This window comes from Gossypium hirsutum, chromosome A01 (assembly GCF_007990345.1).
Source record: "Gossypium hirsutum isolate 1008001.06 chromosome A01, Gossypium_hirsutum_v2.1, whole genome shotgun sequence".
In the NCBI taxonomy this organism is placed as follows: Eukaryota; Viridiplantae; Streptophyta; class Magnoliopsida; order Malvales; family Malvaceae; genus Gossypium; species Gossypium hirsutum.
In genome coordinates, this window is record NC_053424.1 from 16301049 (window position 1) to 16320385 (window position 19337).

At 32.2% G+C, this 19337-nt stretch overlaps 1 protein-coding gene across 1 annotated transcript; it reads right to left on the reverse strand.

Moving 5' to 3' along the window:
* Positions 1-388: 388 nt before the first annotated feature.
* Positions 389-13769, reverse strand: LOC107916989 (probable LRR receptor-like serine/threonine-protein kinase At1g56140). The gene is made up of 24 exons (XM_041111890.1): positions 13540-13769; positions 12684-12876; positions 11546-11617; positions 11276-11347; positions 11121-11192; positions 10719-10790; positions 8425-8496; positions 8246-8317; positions 8046-8117; positions 7891-7959; positions 7716-7787; positions 7197-7268; positions 7042-7107; positions 6296-6361; positions 6003-6047; positions 5282-5346; positions 4502-4878; positions 3755-3953; positions 3522-3683; positions 2953-3071; positions 1914-2124; positions 1577-1805; positions 1310-1460; positions 389-1036 (listed from the first exon to the last, which is right to left on the reverse strand). Exons 1-24 carry the CDS (start codon positions 13667-13669, stop codon positions 665-667), a joined length of 3102 nt encoding a protein of 1033 aa, XP_040967824.1. The 5' UTR covers positions 13670-13769; the 3' UTR covers positions 389-664.
* Between the last annotated feature and the right edge of the window lie 5568 nt (positions 13770-19337).

Here is a 19337-nt window from a genome sequence, read left to right on the forward strand (position 1 = left end):
CTTAAGAAATAGGCTCTTGATACCAATTGTTGGAGCTAAGTGCAACAAATAGCAAGGTTCAACAAAAAGCTTGCCGAGCAAGAATCGAGACTTGCGGCAGAAACAAAGAAGAAAAATGAAATAAATTTTAAGCAAAGCTAAAATAGAGAGTATATGGATGAAATCTTGATTGAATTCATTCATTTTTTTTAAAATGGCATAAAGCCTATTTATACAAGCTTACAACTTGACAACTTAGTTGGAATACAACTAAGTTTCATCATTACATCCACTTAAAATAAATCACCACCTACTACCACTAACAAACTTAGTTGGAATACAACTAAGTTACATCATTACATCCAAATAATAATAATAATAATAATAATAATAATAATAAAACATGTGATTGCTACATGCTAACCATTGCTTCAATAAATGTAAACTGAACAACTTATTAAAATCAATGGCCATACCGCCATCGTTGACATATACATATATACAAGCTACACAAATTCGTGACTTTCTCCCCAAACTCCATTATCCGTATCCCTTCACGAGTATAAACAAAGGCAAAACTTCTAATTTCTCTTTTGGAAGTAATAGTAAAACCAATCAAGAATCTACGAGTTATTTAGATTTACAGCAGAATAATAATAATAATATGATATGAAGGGCGAAAGTCTCATCTTCCCTCCCCAATGAAACTATGGAGCATAGGTTTTGTAAGGTTTACTGGTGAACTCTCCGCACCAGCTGCTATGCTTGTACTACCGTAGCTGGTATCACTTGCTCTAGTTGCCTCATTACTTATAAAGCTTGTTGTGTCATCGAATTTCCAGTCGGTTAAGTATCCAGGCCTTGAAACCTCCCTGCTCACATCTGTGTCTCCTGAAAGCATGGCCACGACACGAGACATGGATGGCCTCTGCAGGAGTGATGTCTGAGTGCACAAAAGAGCGATTCCTATAACACGCTTCACTTCTTCCTCGTCGAATTCTGATAAATTACTGTCTACCAGTTCAACTTCCCGGTCTACTTCATGCAGGTGCCAAGCCTAATGAGCAGAAAGATGGAAAGCATAGTTTAGAAAAAATAATTATATGCATAATGCAGACGAAACTCAGAAAGCAAAGGATCGAAGGTGAAAAATATGTTTTGAAGATGCTAAAAGTGACACGAATATGAGTCTATAAATCTAACTGATGGATACAAGATATTTAAATGAGGATGTTGGAGCAGAAAACCCAATGTCAAATACCAAAGCAAAAGGTACATCTGCTGTTCCTCCCATATATCCAATAAAGAAAAAAGAAAACGAATTTCATACCCATTCAAGAAGGTACATCTGCTGTTCCTCCAATCCTGAGTCAGCATTAGGTCTTCCACTAACAATCTCTAGACACACGACACCAAAGGCAAACACATCAGTCTTCTCTGTAAGGTGCCCACGCATGGCATACTCTGGTGCAAGATATCCACTACATTGGTAAATAAAACAAGAAGTTAGTATTTATTCTCCTTGATGCATAAAACATGTTGAAAAGCAATAAATTTGGTAAAAAAAAATCAGGTTTGCTAGTCTTAAGAATCTTACATTGTCCCTGCAACACGGGTACTTATGTGGGTCTTCTTATCATCGTAAAGTTTGGCTAGACCGAAATCGGAGATTTTTGGGGTGAGATCAGAATCAAGCAAAATATTACTGGACTTGACATCTCTGTGCACAATGCGAACCCTTGATTCTTCATGAAGATAAGCTAAACCGCGTGCTACTCCCAAGCATATATCATAGCGTGTTGTCCAGTTGAGATCCAAACTTTTTCCTGCTTCACGAAAACCATAGGTAACTATATACATTCAATATTTTTCCAATTTTACATCTTCGAAAGATAGGCATATGATTAATAATTTAGTTGATTCTATCTTCATACCAAACAATATTTGATCTAGACTCTTGTTTTCCAGAAATTCATAAACGAGGAGACGTTGTTCAGCCTCAATGCAGCAACCATATAGTTTGACAAGGTTACGGTGTTGCACAGCAGATATAGTGGCAATTTCTGTAACAAACTGGCTCTTGCCTTGCCGGGATACTGCAGACAATTGCTTGACAGCAATTGCTCTTCCATCATCAAGTCTTCCCTATGTAGTGTGATTAAAAAAAATAAAGAAAAGATGAAACAAGCTATCACAAACTCAACAAAAAAACTACTAATACAGTGATTAAATCATTTTTATTATACTGGAGTTCCTTTCATTCAGTCTTTTAAAGTCAGTATTAGACATACGATTCCATCAAATTAAAATCAACATAACCAGAACAGAAGCACACATTTTCTCACAAGGAAGGAAAGATAGAATAACAATAAAAATGTCAAGTTTCATTTATTTGGTTTTAAAATGCAAACGGATGAGGGGATAATAGGAACAGTCACTTTCAATTTATTATCATGTCAAAGGCTCATGTCTTATCGCTGCTCGTGTCTTTCCCTTTCCTCATTTGTATATGTTAACAATGGTTGACAATCAAATCAAGGGGAACTGCTTCTGCTTCGGAAAATCTATATCTTTATCTATTGTGTTTGACTAAGTTGCTGTTACGTGTTAATAGACACCAACTCAGTTGGTGAATTTACTAAATAAATTAAAACTATGATAAAATGAAAAAGTAAGGCTATGTATGTCTTGTCCACCTTAATTTCACTGCAATTATTTTAACTTCCGGCTTTCCCTAATATCACTCCATGTCTTACACACTTGAATTTTTGTTATTTTATTAATTTTTATTTTTAATTTAAAATAAATTTCATATGCATTTGCATGTGTTACGAAATCTAGTTGACATAAGGATTTTGTAATCTGAGATTAGTCATGGATCCACAGGTGTTATGGGCATTTGAGACAAAAATCCCATATCCAGGTTTATTCACCCAGCTCCATCATTTTGCCAATAAGAGAACCAAAAGTTACCTTATAGACAGGCCCAAACCCTCCCTCTCCAAGCTTATTTGCAGGACTGAAATCCTCTGTAGCAGCTTTAAGTTCAGCATAATTGAAAGTGTAGGGTCTAGCATCAATCCCCAGGAACTCTGCAAATTCAAGAATAGAAGATTTATTTTCTTAGGAGAAAAGGTGATTCTGTATATGTTTCTACGGTCAAATAAATTTTTAAAACTGATATAAAAAGGTTTTATGCTAAAAAAATTTCTTCGTAGATGTACTTTAAAATCTTGTCCAGTTGAAACCAAAAACTGGTAGCAGGAGAAACTGATGGTCATTAGTACCTTACTTTTCTCAAACGTTGTTGGTGTATTAAATAACTAAAAGGAAATTATGTGGTTCCAAAAATGCTTGGTCGCAAAGGTGTAAAATGGTTTCTTTGAATTCAAACTGGTTTCTTCCATTCTGTCCTTAGGATGAAATTTGCGTCTGCATCGACTTGGTCCACATGGATGCAGCAGACAAGTTTTTAAACCCAGAAATGATCTCAAAATAAGAAGTTACAATTATAATATTCGCACCATGGCTACGAAGTTTACCTTCATCATCCTTCATAGGGACCCTTCTTCGTCTCCTAAAAATGAAGAAAGCTGCAATAGAAAGTAGGCATACAACTCCAACACCAACAACAATTCCCACAATCAAACCTGTTCTACTCTCCTCGCTGGTTGGAGCATTATTACTAACAGTAGGTATGAAATCTGAATGAATCAGAGGAATCAGTATTACTGAAACACTGTGCCATTAACCAAATAAATTGTTGATTGCTGACCTGGGGTAGCACTGATTGCTGAAATGGATGGTCCATATGTACCTTGAGCTGGAACACAGCAAGTCCCTTTTCCAGCCCAAAACAAATGAACTTCGAGGTAGTTTTCCGATACCACAGCTGTAAACTGTCTTGTAACTGCTCGTCTAGAAACACCACCTGCTTCCTTCCATATGTCAAAATCCTCTAAAACACGACTCCCCTGGAATAATCAAATTCAGAAATAAAGAAAGTTAAATGCTGATGTTATTCTTATAAAAGAGTATGATATGAATCACGCTAAAACACAAAACGTTCATAAGCTAAAATTATCCTACTTAAGACCAAAAGGATCCTTTTCAAGTTTGAACCCGCTAACTTGTTAAATTCATTATTCGAAAGGTTCTAACCTTTACGACCACTAGGTGCACTAACAATTCTTCATGAGCTAAAAATTTCCCATCCAAGAGGAATCATATATGCGAAGAATTCTATAGAAAAACTGTGCATAAAATTCGAAATGAGGAAACAAAATCTTAGGTGGTCATTTCCACAAGTATTTACAAAATTGAGTTAATCTCAGTTCCATTTTAACTGTGTCGTTTCTAGAGATGAAGTACTATTGTCAATATATGAGCACTGAACAAAAATTGTTACTTCTTGAAGAGTTTTAGTTAGTATTAAAAACTTTAGCACCATCTGGAATACATCAGCTTTCAGGATAACAGTGGAAGGGCAGGACAGGGAAGAATTCCATAAAGAGGTACAAACCTGGATATAAATATCAAAAACACGCCTCCCAAGACCTTCCCATCTATTGGTTTCTACAATTTGTGTTTCTGCAAATTCAAGCCTAACAGTATAGTTGCCATTTTCAAGCCCCAATCCATAGTACCTTAGTGAGGAAGCAGAGATCCGTGCTGTCTGGAATAGCTCTGAGTCTAGGGTGTTTGTGAACTGAGATCCTGAAGTAATAATGTACTGAGGATTATGGGACGCAGTAAAATATCCAACATTACTGACTGCCCACCTATTTGTGTTGGTAACATAATATGACGCCGGACCAAGTGTCTCGTTGTCTCTCTCAAACAGAGTCCTATCTGATGATGTTATTTGTTGACCACCAGAATTAATTGCGAAGTTAAAATCTGCAAATGAACACAAAAGAGATACTCATCAACCTCACCGAAAAGGATACCTTTAGTGGAAAAAAATTAGCATCATTTGCAACTCTTACAGTCAGCATTCAACATAAAAGCAATGAAAAATATTCCTCAAAGTTGACCTACGTTTGGTAATACCATTTAACACTTTTCCATAGTAGGGGTGATTCAATAATAACTAAGGAAACAGACAAGTTAACAGCGAAGGCAACAAATATGCGAAACCAACAACATGAAAAACAGATAACGGACAATAATGATCCAATATTGTGCCAATAATACGTTCTAATGAACTCAGGAAGGTCTTTCCATCCTCTTCTAGCCTAAGTAGCAACCTATTTGCTTCACCTTAAGAAGCATGAAGAGGGAAAGTTTAAATTATACTCACAGATTCCAGATCCTCGATTACAAGGAAAATTACGTTGAAGGCAGTTCAGTCCGGATGGCAAAACACTGAAAATAAAAGAGCAACACAGCTGTGTAAGGATGAGGATCACTTGCTTAAAAATGTTTGATGACAAATGACAGTCCAAAATCCAAATATCAATCAGCTTAACTTAAACATATCAAATTCACAAATGACTTTTTTGCAAACTGCAATAAATTGTTACCCTTTTCCTTCAAGAAGTAGTCACTCTTTTTCTCTAGATAAAATTGTAAAATGTACTAATCATTCATTATATCACATCATAACACAAAAGGTAAAGTGAAAGGAAACCAATGGTAAATTTAAGCATTAGAAATACTTTTTTATCTATTCCTATAACAAGGCGTGAGGCATAAAAAGAGAAGTACACAAAAGCGAAAAACCGTAGAAAATAATAAAGACTACCGACTTGTCATACAATAGATAATCAATTTTACTTTAAAACATATAAACAATGATAGAATCTAGTTTTTGAGAGAAAAGACTACTATAACGATAGAACTAACATTATTTTATTATCATTTATAGCACCCATCTGGCTCAAGAGCAGTAACATAGCAAGGACAAGTGACCAAATACAATCTAGACCCATAATGTTCTAATTAGAGGGAAAACTACTTCTTAAATCAACTTCATATCTTCTTCAATCATGTAAAAGAGAAAATAGCACCAAGAGAATCACCTGCTGTTTGACTCCCCTATTGTGAAGTTGTTGGCAACTAAGTTACTGTATAATGCACACCATAGAAAAAGTAGTCAATTTCTTGATTTTTCAGTGTATATGCGAGGACACAATGTAAAAATTGAAGCTTTATATAATACTGGACAACCAATCTCAAGAGATAGCAGAAGACAAATCTTAAAAGAGCACAAAATATTTTAACAGGAGTTAAGAACCTGTAAATTACAACAGAATCTGTTTTTATCTTATTGACTATATGCATATGTACAAACATAAACCTATAAGAAACTTACATTAATAAATTTGGCTCAGAGATCCAAGAGGGAAAGTTCCCAGCTAAATTGTTGTACGACACATCTCTGCAAGGGTTGCATGTTGAGAATGAAACATATTCAAAGACTAAGAATGAAGTAAATCACATCAATTCATACAAGCTTTAAACACCGTCCAAAACTTCTGTATATCTATGTTTCACCATCAATTAATCTTAGGTGACATTGGAAGTGTGCTATACATATGGTCCCTAGTTTCCTAGGCAAAACCAGCAGTGAAGGCTTTGGCACAATAATGTGCCTTCATCTGTACCTTCTTATATCCAACCTGGAAGCATTTATGATTTCCAAGAAAAAAAAGCCAGAATGAAGCATCCTTTTCATATAAATAATACTTCCTTTTGCATAAAGAACCACTAAGAAACTTTAATAGGTAATCAAATAGAAACAGCAGCATTCGATGGCACATCTGAATTCTTTTAACATGTATGCTACATTTTATTATTCATTGTTCCTAAAAGTGGTTCCTAAGGTTCATTTCTGTCGACTTTCATCCTACACAACTTTTAGCAGCTGGTCCCTTGGGGATTTGTGGGCAAAAGATAGGGCTATACCACCAGAATAATAGGAACAAGAGATTGCAGCTTAAGATGTCCCTAAGATTCGCATAAATGAATATACTGGCAGTAATAAACAATTAGGCCAATTAAATTTGTATCTTTGTATATCATCTTCTCATTGAGTTGAAGGATACAAGTTGCACTTACATATTGCGAAGAGATGAACTCTTTTCTGCAGGAAGTGTACCATTCAACTTATTATTTCCAAGAAATCTGCAGATAAAAACATCAAAATGGACTACATTTTCATGCATAAAACAACAGGTACATGAAGATATTTTCCTTAGAAGTTGGAGTCTTACAAATGAGTGAGTGAACTCAAATTAAAAAGTGAATCTGGGATCTTTCCAGTTATATTATTGAAGCTTAAATCCCTAGAAAAAAATACTCAACAGTTATTAGAATGTATGAAACAATCAAAAAGTGATAAAAATAATAATTCTATTTAAGCCAATCATGAAGCTCCCCAAGTTTCACCAAACTCATCAAATCGTAACCAGCTCTCTCCCACCAAAATAGACATACATATCAACACACATGGTGTGTGTCTGTGTATATGTGTATCAGTATGTGCATGCACAAGCATATATGACACACTTATATAAACAATCAAGCTTTAAGTAAAATGGTTGCTAACCCAATTTTAAGTAAAACAGGTTTGGGTTTAAGAAACTTTATGAAAGGCTCTCATAAAACATCTGACCATCATTTTAGAAGGACCAATCAAATGGTCAGTTGACTGCTTTTAGGTTCAACACTCTATACCTGCCTTGACAGAAGCTTGACTTATAAGGAAACAACCATTCAAGAAAGTAACTTACAGCTGTGTCAAACTCTGGTATTCTCCCATACTGGATGGAATTGTACCAGAAATATTATTGTTCCTTAGATCCCTGCATGCAGTATCTTTTCTTGAGGCAATGCTACTATAATTTATTGGACAAAAAGAGAGAAAAAAAAGCAAATTTAGGAGAAGCAGGAATTGAGCTGGCTTACAAGACACCCAAGGACTTCATATCCTTTATGAATGCTAGAGAACTTCCATTAGATAAACCACTTATTCTCCTACAAGTACATCATATTAGAATGTTGACGTCAAAGACCTTCAATTTTTTTTTTAAGTTCAAAAAAAAAAAATGTAAGGCACTCACAACTCTGTCAGAGAAGTAAGATTGGCAAATGTTGAAGGTATAGGACCTTCAAAAGAGTTCCCTTGAAATCTCCTACAACCAAAGAATAGACCGAGACATAATAAATGTGCAGAGATAGCATTAAGACACAATTATGTATCCCATTTTCCTCTGCTGCAAATCAGAGAAGACCTTAAAACCAGAAAGAAAGTAAACCATACAAGACAGTAAGCTTTGACCAATTTCCTATAAACTCAGGTATCCTCCCAGTAAGTTCAGTATCTGATGCCCACCTGAAATAAATAAAATTATTGCTTCAAATTTCATGAATAATTTTTTTTCTGAGCTTAGCGCATTGTTTGGGAAATTACAGAAAACAACACATGAAAAAAATTCTTACACCGTCTCTAAGTTCTGCAGATTAGCAAATGTTGAAGGGATCTCACCACTTACCCCAGAACTATCAAAATAACTGCCAACATAAACAAAGTTCCATCACCTCTGATGGTCGCTACAATTTTCATCAAGAGAACAAGAAATGAATAGCTCATAAATTTTAAGGATCAAACCATCCGAGAGGTACACAAACACTACAAAAGAAGTAGGTTGCATAAAAACAGAATCCTATAAATAAATAACCGCGGGTATTTACATATTATATTTCAATCATACAACATCCTTGAAACCCCAAAGGCTTCATGTTCAAATACATATCATAGAGAAATTTATCATGTTATACATCCTAAAAGAGGTTCAACAAAAATGAGTAGTAGACTCTGGCTGCAGTACCATGCATGATAAAATGTTAGTTTGAATCCATATATGTGTTTAACCTTTTAAATATGATGTGCTGATCATGAACAGAAGTTACTTCTCTTATTTTTAGGACACTAAACACATATGATAAGGAAAACTTCAGCATCTTAGAGAATACAAGATCTTGAAGAACAGAGAAAGTTCAGAGAAGCGTACTTGTGCAAACAGATGAAATTGCCTTCAAATCTAGCCACTAATAAGTTCAAACATATTCATAGCTTACTAAATGGTACAGAATATAATAATATGACCACTCAGGTAGAAGAAAGGTAATTCCATCAATAAAATGTGCTACCAAGTGGATATAAATGATTTACCTTAACTGTTTTACTCCATATAGTTTCACTATCTCGTGTTAAATGAATAATAAAAGAAAGTGTCTTAACTGTCACAAGCATACATGCAATTCGTTGTAAAATGATTTCGAAGCATTAAATCAGTATATCACTTTCTATAAAACCTTATGAAAGAGAGTCTCTGTTTAGTTAGGCTCTTAGCTTGTTCCAATATCCTTACATGTATTGATTCATGTAATTATTTGGTCGTTCCTATTTCCGCATCTTTATTTTGAAGGACTGTTTTCTTGTGCTCATTTTCTTTATCAAAATATGAACATCATTATGGATCGCATTGTAGTTTGTTCAAAAGCCTAGGCAAATCAATCAGATGAATCCCACAAACTATAGCTCTGGTAAGGAACATTACCTCAATTTTCCATCATACAAGAATCCTTGTACAATGAAGGACCAGTGTATCCAATGGCAATGATGCCCCCAGCAAATGAGCTTTGAAAGTAATTATTATTTAAATTACCAAAAAAATTAGTTTTTATCATTTTCCTTGTCAAATTAGAAACATATAGATAGGGATGGGACAACCCAAACCACACGAGAGATTTCGAACTGATACACTCCAAATGGATAGAGTTTTTTTTTTCTTTGAACAATAGTGGTGTGTCAGGGCAGGTTTTTAAAATTTTTTTTTGTTTAAAAGGTGGGTATAGAGCAGTTCTAGTATTTGCTTCATCCACCCCGCTTTGATATTTGAATTTACTGTGTTATCCTTATATATTTTACTTTTAGAAGGATAAAAATGTAATAGTATCATCGGTTATTCTTCTATGTCTATATATCAAAAGCACATTGAAAATATAAAAAATAACAAATAAATATCAAATGAGGTAGGGCAGAGCAGTTATGGATGTAGCCAACATCCACGGGTCGTAGGGGTATTCAAGTTTTCAAATCCATGGAAGAGTGGAGAGGGGGTTAAGGAAAAACATGCCAACAATGAAGTGGTGGTAGATCTGGCAAAGTGGCAATATCCGCCCCCGCCTTGCTCCACTGCAACCCCTACGGACTGTCTATAATTCTTAATATTACTATTAGACATTGTGTGTTAAAGTGGACTGGAAGTCAAGAACTAGACCGAGGTATAAGATGTCAGTGTTTTAGGATGGCCTAAGCCCTTAAGTTAGCATACAAATCTACACATTTTTCTTCAGATTTCATAACTCTTATGGCTTTACAACAATAAAATAGTAAATATATAAATAATGTTATTCACTAAAACTATAATTAGTTTTAATAGTTGTAATCAGTATCTCTCTATGTAACTTTTTCACTTCTAGACTGCTTAGATTGTGAAATAATCCCACCATATTAATTAAATAGTTTTCCTCTGTAAAGCATTGATATTTGGGAATCGCCAATCATAGGAGTAGTTGCAAATTTTGGTCATGTGTCACATAGATGTTAATCCACTTTTAGTTTTTTATATGATATATATATATCTATTTTCCAGCTACAAACTGCTCCCTAAAACAGCTTACAGAATCTGCATTGAAATTGGAACATTAAGCAATGTAAAAGAACTTACAGTTGTTGCAGCATTGAACAGTTGCCAAGCTCAGATGGTAGAGGGCCGGAGAAGTTATTAGTGCCAAAGGCACTGCAATATTGAAAAGGACATCAATGAATAGATTATACTACTAAAGTACTTTATTGATTTACTTTACATGAGTATAGTACAGTGAATATGAAAAGGACAATCCCACAAAGTCAATAAGTAACAGAAAAGAAAAGGGAAGATATGAAAAAAAAAGAAAAAGAAAGAAGAAATCTGTAAATAAATTCTGTTGTCGAAATGTATGTGTAATGTAAAACAATGTAAAATAAGAAACCTGCATTTTAGGGATGATGCTCATCATACAATCAAGGAAAAGTGGGAAAAAGAAAGTTGCAAAATTAACAAAAGAGAAAAATGAAAAGATTAGCTTACAATGATCGTAAATCAGTAAGCAATCCTATCTCCTTTGGGAGCTCCCCTGATAATGCATTAATGCCAATGTCCCTATTCAACACGGAAGTTAACATCAGAACTAGAAAGATTTATAATAATGAAGTCATAACTGAGATTTTACAAATTGTACTTACAGCCATTGCATTCGAGTTAGATTGCCAATGGAAGTTGAAAGGGGACCTTTCAAGTAATTCTGGCCCAGTCTCCTGAAAGAAATGGGTTTGACAAATGTCAATATTCATCATCAAGAAACATGGACAATTGATCGTGGAAAACAGTCTGGCTAGACGATATTCAACATAATTCAAATTTCAAGCTCTGCAGCACCTTGATCCTAGCAGAGACATGAAAGGATGTAATCCTTGAAAATGTACAATTGTAAGAAAAGTAAATATAATCCATACAGATTGGTAAGAAAAGTCAAAGTCCAGAGCTCATCCGGGATCACACCCATGACATTCAGTGCATAAACTTTCCTGTAAAAAAAGATTATCTCAACAAGAAAGTATAATATGAAGCTTTTACAAAGTATATTAGTCTGAAAGTTCGGATACAAAATTCTCATCATACCATCAATCATTCATCCAAAATTTGATAGAATTTAAAAATTAAGTATTACATGATAAGTTGAGAACAGTCTGCAAACATAAACTCAAGTTAAACATTCACTTTCATTTGTTTAATCTTTTTCCCAATAACAGAAATTTGAAATTAAACTAATAGGATGACATAATAAAAAATCCTTCTAAAAAAAGTACTCTATAGATCTACTTATCAGTAATCATGCAGCAAATGGCTATCAAATCAAAGGTTGTTATTTTGTTTTTCTGTACATTAAACAAATTAAGCATGCTTCCACATTTTCGTTTTGTTCCCATAGATTTTTTTGGCTAGGTAGATAAAAGAAATAGCTTTCTTTCTTTTTGGCCTAGGGATAATGAAACAAGTTATGGAGGCTTAGAATTAAACCCAGAGGTAAAATGTCTAAAAATAAAAGAAACTGGAAATTAGACAAAAGAGTATTTTTAGTACTATATGAGTGAACTATTACTAAGATGCATAAAAAAATCAATGTGAAATCTAATATAAAAGTTTATGCAAAATATTTTTTTAATTTTATTCATGCTAGAAAATAAATAATTATATTCCTTGTATATTTTCATTTTAAGTTCAAAATATCTCAACATTAAAAGATGATAACTTATGATAAATTTGAAGCAGAAAAAAGAAGAGCGAGAGATAGAAAAATAAAGATAAAAAAAAGTTAATAGATAATATTTTCATATATTAAAAAAGTTTTCAAGTCCATAGTAGTTAAAATTTAGGTTAATGAAATATATACGATTAAAGAAAAAACTGAAAAGTTTTTGCTACGAAAAGTAGAACTAAAGCAATATGCAAGTGGATGGGAACAATTATAGCTTCAATACAAGCAGTTTCAAGATCATTCAGACATAATGTCAAAACAGAAGCTATACAACCATCAAATACCGTACATGAAAAATAACAGGTTTTCATGGGATTGAGATACCGGATACGTACAGGCGGGTGATATGACAAGTAGAACCATTGCTGAAAGAACAGTCGCACTTGATGAAAGGGTTGTAAGCAACGTTGTCGATGTCGGTGGAGTCAGAGTCGAGGGCCGCTCCACTGCATGGATCACCCGTTGTGTTCCATTGGTCCTGTCGTGCTGTTATTCCCCAGTCTTCAAATATTGAGTTCAATGCTCTCACTGAACTCCCATTCAAGGGTGTCAACTTTCTACATGTCTTCTAAATAAAATTTAACTAAAAAATATTGACAGTTAAAACAAATAACCGCTTCTTAATTCTTAATGAAGTTTTTAACCAAATTGTTCTCGTTTTATTATAGGTATCCAATAAAAACATGATATGAGTTACATTTTTATTAATTAGTTCGTACACAGTTTAATAATCATTTTATTATTTAAAATATATAATTTTTTATATCATTTATTTATATATTTTCACAAGTAAATTTAAATAAAATAATATTAATAATATTATTATTAATATGAATCAAACTACTTTCAATTATAAGACGATATCTAAAGCAAGCCTCCCTATCAAACTAAATGTATAACCCATCTCACAAAAAAATTACTAATAATTTTATAAAATTTTTAACACATAAAAAAATCATTCAGATTCAAAAATAAGCTTTTCATTCATCATATCATCATCGATGAAAATAATATTATAGTCATATTCGAACAACCTGAATATTATGTATCTAATCTCTTAAACGCCATGCAAAGAAGTATGTATCCAACTAAAGAAAGAGAGCTTAGTTGTAACTTATTTCGATTTAGCGCACATGTTATTTCCAAACGTTTGAAAGAGGTAATATAACGAAAATATTAAGAACCACCAACCTTCAGCAGGATCAGTAGTTGGCTGAGATTGATTTTGAGCTTCAGCTGCAAAAGGCAAAACTAAAACACAAAGAGCACATAAACTCAAACCCAGAACTTGTTCTGATCTAAATAATTTCCACATCTTCATCAATCACTGCTTCCAATGTTAATTAATTGTTGTTTCATGTATATGTATGTATCTCTCTCTATATATATATTTCTCTGTTTGATTGTTGAATGAAAAAAAGTTGTAGGAGAGTAGTTAAAAATGTTGCCTTTTATGAATAATTGCAAATTAAGCAACCTTTTTGGATCATAAAATTTGACCAAACCAATATTCATTTATTTTAATATTAGAGTAAGAAATGTCGGAAGGGATTCCATTACTTCCCTTTCCTCTCATACATGATGGTTGGTTTTCATTTGTACAAAATTTTAAATAATTTTAGTTGAATTTTAACATATATTCATTACAATATTGTTAAGGAAATGCTAACCCTATGAAAAAGTCTGACTGTGGATTATCAAAATATTTTAGACGTTGTTATTGATTATTTAATTGTTGAATATTCAACTATAGTATTTCAACGGAGCGCATTGGTGGCGCGCCAGCCATTACATTTGAGTTTCACGTACAAATACGACAATGACACCCGCCCGTCCATGCGTCATGGATGGTGCTATTATATATCCTAAAGTTCTAATAAAAAATTTACTTTTCATACCATGCATGACCTTTTCAGTTTATAAATGTTTTTAAATTATTTGCACCCTGTGCTTTAATTGTCACACATAATTTTAACTGCAAAGTCAACTACCAGTAGTTAAAAGTTCTTATCTGAAATATCTTAAAACTAAAGTTACTAAAATCGAATTAGATTATCAGTTGAATTGATTAGATTGAGAATCGATCGGTAGATCAATTCGGAGTAAGGGTGAGAATTGATTGAGCCATGAATCGCAATTGAATAGGAACCCTAAACCAAATAAACCAGTAAAAATTGGTTGAATCAACATTTCTATTTTCGAGTCAAATTGCTTAGGCAAAAAAAAAAAAACTCTGGAGCCTAATATCTTGACTTGTATGGAACAATAGTTAAAGTTTTTACTAAGCATTCGTTTTTAACACATCCCCCAATATTATTATAAAAACTTATCGTTTAACAACATTTAATGCCACATCAAAGATCTCAATCGATGTTAAATTATCACAAGTGTGATGAATGAAATAGAGTAAGACGTAAATAAAATTACCTTTTCGAGACATGTTATTTTAATCATATAAATTAATGTTAAAATAATTTATTATATACGAGAGAGAGAGAGAGTTAATCCAGGTCAAAATGTTCTTTCAATTTTATAAATCTTCATGCGTTGCTGCTTGTTTTTATGTTTTTAGGAGAAATTTGAGAGTGAAATGTTGTTTTAAATCATTATGTTTGACTCGATTAAGTTTTTATTGGATTCAACATACATTTTGTTTCATATTTTGTTGGGAAAATGAAAAAAAAAAATGTTTTTATAATTTGCAGAATTTTCTATCTTTTTAGAATTTTCTTTAATTTTTTTATTTTTATTATTTTATATATATTTATTATTTTTATAATTCTATATAATTTTTATGTATACAATTTTATATTTTTATAATTTTTATTAGTTTTATTATTTTAAAATATTTTTATATTTTTTACAAATTTATAAAGAAAATATCAATTTTGTCACATGGCACAACCATAGCATGCCACGTGGCAAACATAATCCAATAATAGAAAAAAATTGAACCGTTAAACTTAACGGTCAAAGGGCCTAATTAGGTGTATTTTTAAAGTTCATTGGTGCAATTGGGTGCAAAAAAAAAAAGACCTCATTTATTTTTTCCAAAAAATTCAACCGTTTTGTGTACCCTTAAGTAAAAAAAATGGCATCAAAAAATAAAATTATGACAAGTGAACACCTTTAATTATAATTTAACACTATATCCATTATAATATTAGTATAATTATTAGGCTTCACATTTTAATCCATATATAATACTTGATTTAATTTAGAAATATTAATATTTTCTTTATATTCAGAATAAGTTAAAGCATCACATTTGTTGCTAAAGCAACTTAAGTGATCAATCTTATAGTCCAAAAACAAAAATTCGAGTTTAAAACATAATACATAATGATACAAAAGTAATTACATATCAATATAGGTGAAAATCAAGCTCAAATGAGCCTTAATACGAAGTACCAGGGTCAAAATTGATCAAACAATTAGCCAAGTTCGATACTAAGGCAAAGTATCAAGAAAGTGCCTTATGTCTCGAGACAAAAGATCCTTGTCTCGACACCTGAAACCTCTAAAACTTTAGCTATTGATTTTAGTGTCTCGAGACTTAGTCTCCTATATCTCGAGTCAAGCACGCCATGTGTCAAGACATGCACCCAGAAAATGCATTTTCATACAATTTTGTTCAATCTGTCTCGAGATCTAAACTTAGAAATGCAAAAAATGACATTTTAGACCATACAATCATGCTCCAATAATGCTCAAACATATTTGACACTAAACCAACTCATTACCATCAAGTTTAGCATGCTAAGACAAGTCTAAAACATGCAAATTCATAGCCAAAAACTGATTAAGGAAAAATTTAACTATATAAGTAGTTTGAACACTTATGCACTAACATGTAGTCACTTTATAGTCTCACATTTAAAATGAAGCATAAGCATTATACATGCCAAAGTATTAACAAGAAGTGTCAGAATATCAAAATGACCAAACCAATATTGGAAATTAAGCAACATCCAAAAATATCTTCCTAAGGTCTAGGTACATGCCAAAAACTAATAACAAAGGAAAAAAATATCTTTACAAAAAAAAAATGATTAGTTGAAAACTCTTGAAAGTGATGCTACTTGTCTTCAAGAAAAACTTTCGAATCTCTTGTAACATGCGCATAGAATAGAAATCTACATGTTGCGTTTTCCTTAAAGCTTAGTGATGCTAAAAAAACTTCTAATAATACAATAAACAATTTACAAAATTAAGAGCATACCAACAATATTTATGTTCTCAATTTCATGACATATAGCCTAACCATGATAGTAGGCATTAGAACATATTAACAAGTTTGTGATGCTAGTATAGAACCATTAATTATACATCTACCACAAGTAAGCACATAAGTAACATAGATATTTCCATGAATCATTTCAAATAATCAATCAACATAGGAATATTTCAATATAGACATATTTACCCAAAACCAAATATGGAATCATGAATGGATGCATGGGTATCAATTCAAATACCCGAAAAGTGGTGTATAGGGCACATCAATAAGGTACATAATAATGAATCTCTAGTGCGTGTATAACGCGACTTATCCAACTATTCCCCGAAAAAGAATGCGTGAATGTGTGAAAAGCTACAAAACGAATTTATTGGGGCACACTAGCCTAACCTATATATACAAAATTTTAATAGAGCTCTACATACCCTGTAGCATGAAAACTATACATAAGAACTATCCAATATCATTAAATAGGGCCATTAAGATTATTCATAATCATTTTAACATAACTTAATAACTTGATCTCAACACAAAAATTTCAATAGCAACTTATCTTTTTTATGCATTTCGCAATGACAGTCATAACTAATCATAAAGAATACATCAATTTTCTAAACAAGCATACTTAATATACATGAACACATCAAGATTTCCATAAAATAATAAACAAATCAATCTATGAACTAAACAATAGATCCTAAAGCATTTAATTTGAAAAAATGTATATAATATATTGGAAATTAAAGAGCAAAAATTGAAAATCAATCACTTCTCTGTAACTTTCCCCTTCCTCTTGGCCTTATAACTCTCCGCCACTTCCTTAGCTTCATTGACACAATAAAAACAATGTTTCAAGACTAGAAGGAATACATTTGATCAAGCGAGAAACCAAGTCCACTTCCAAAACTCTTATTGATCAACCTCTCAAACTCAAATCTAAACTTATCAATTCTGAAATCTATTGTTACTATTTGGACTCTAAAACTTAAAAATAGTCCATCTCCACTTCAAATCCATAAAAAAATCAAGATTCCTCGACACTCTTTCTCTCACTAGAATTCTTCTAAGTTATTATTCATCTTACTAGAATTGAAGTTGAATTGTGTGAATCTGTTGACTTTACCTTTCAATTACATGTTTAGTTGCAAGTGGACTAATTTATTAACTATTATAAGATAATAGATGAAAATAGAATTTTAGTTATGTAGTTTTAAAACTTCTTACATTTTAGATGTCTTACTTAGAGAGTAATCCACTATAAATCAACTTACACAAGTCATGATTTAATTCTAACTCACTCACCAAGTTGTAACTTCACTCGTATATACAATCTTAATCACTCACCCACTAAGACTTTCCCCTTTAAAAGCTTAGTTGTAAATTAATCAACAAAAATAGTTTACTTAAAATAAATTTGCACTAAAATAAGTTCCTAACATGAACAATATAAGTACTCTATAACAATCTCGTATGTAAAAAAATTACAAGCATTCTCTTAAATAAATATACAATTACCTTAAATTAAACTGAATCAAATCTTCAATATGGAATAGAATAAACAAAGATCTTCTTTGTTAGCTTTGATTTTAAAATGTTTTGATATAACAAAATAACTCTAAAAATATCTTAATAAAATTTGCAAAAATCAATTGGAGATCACTTAAAATATTTTCAAGTGGTATAAAACTCAAAGACCAATTTTCAAAAGACTTAAACTTATTGCAAAAGTTTTTTAGAACTCCTAAATCTTTCAAAAGCCTTTTAATGCAATTTTGAGGTTGTGCATCCATACTAGAACAAGAAGTACCAGTACATGGCAAGTCAATAACTAAAATTGCAAAGCAGGGAGCAATGTATCAGTACCTGGTTGAACATAGTAGTACACTGACTGTCAAGTATCAATATGTGCCAAGTATTGATATACGACTTGGATGTATCAGAACTAGGAAAGCCAGTAGCTAAAATTGACAAATAGGGAAGTAAGGTATCAAAACCTCTTAAGAGATATCAACATTTTCTTTTGAGGTTTCAAACCTCCTTTCTTGGTTTTGATACCCACAAAGTTCTAACAACTATTTTATTCTCTAAGTATCAGTACCACCTTTTTTGGGTATCAATACATGACCTAGCAGACTACATCAAATACACAAAATTAATGTCTCTAACAACTAGAAACTCCCTCTAATGGCTCCAAATGTTTCAAAATCAATGAGAGAGTATAAATATGATCCAAGTACACCCAACTAAACTCAGAAAATAAGTTTACAAAGTTCATTGAGCAAAAATCTTATCCCTTTTTTTGTTAAAGTCATCTTTATTATAAAAAACTCATGGCTTTTTTTATTATTCATTCTTTTAAGTGTTGTTTGTATTTGTGAGAGCTATTCATTGTAAATATACCTTTGATAGGTAACTTATTCATTATTATTTCCATTCTCATTTTTTAGTGATCTTAAGGTTTTGGGGGTAAAAAAGCTTAAAGGGTAGTGGCATTATTTTACCAAATTAAGAGATAAAGATTGTGTAAAGGTTATACCTTGTCCTAAAAAGGTACCAATTAGTAAATTGGAGAAAATCCTTAGTTTTGGGATGCAAGGTAGTGAGGTAGGCATTTTAGGTAGAACCACTATAAATTCTTGTATCAACTATTCTTGAGTCCATTTTATTAAATTTCTTAAAACTTTAATTTGCCCCCCTCTTGGTGGATATAAAAGATAACACTATTGATTTAATCTTCTAAGATAAATAA

What these genes read in the sequence shown, in the direction of transcription:
- LOC107916989 (XM_041111890.1), bottom strand. Translation starts at nt 13,669, where the DNA reads ATGAAGATGTGGAAATTATTTAGATCAGAACAAGTTCTGGGTTTGAGT. An exon ending in CTAACTCGAATGCAATGGCT is followed by an intron (nt 11,193 to 11,275) that starts GTAAGTACAATT and finishes CGTGTTGAATAG; the next exon opens with GGACATTGGCATTAATGCAT. An exon ending in TCTGAGCCAAATTTATTAAT is followed by an intron (nt 6,048 to 6,295) that starts GTAAGTTTCTTA and finishes TGCATTATACAG; the next exon opens with TAACTTAGTTGCCAACAACT.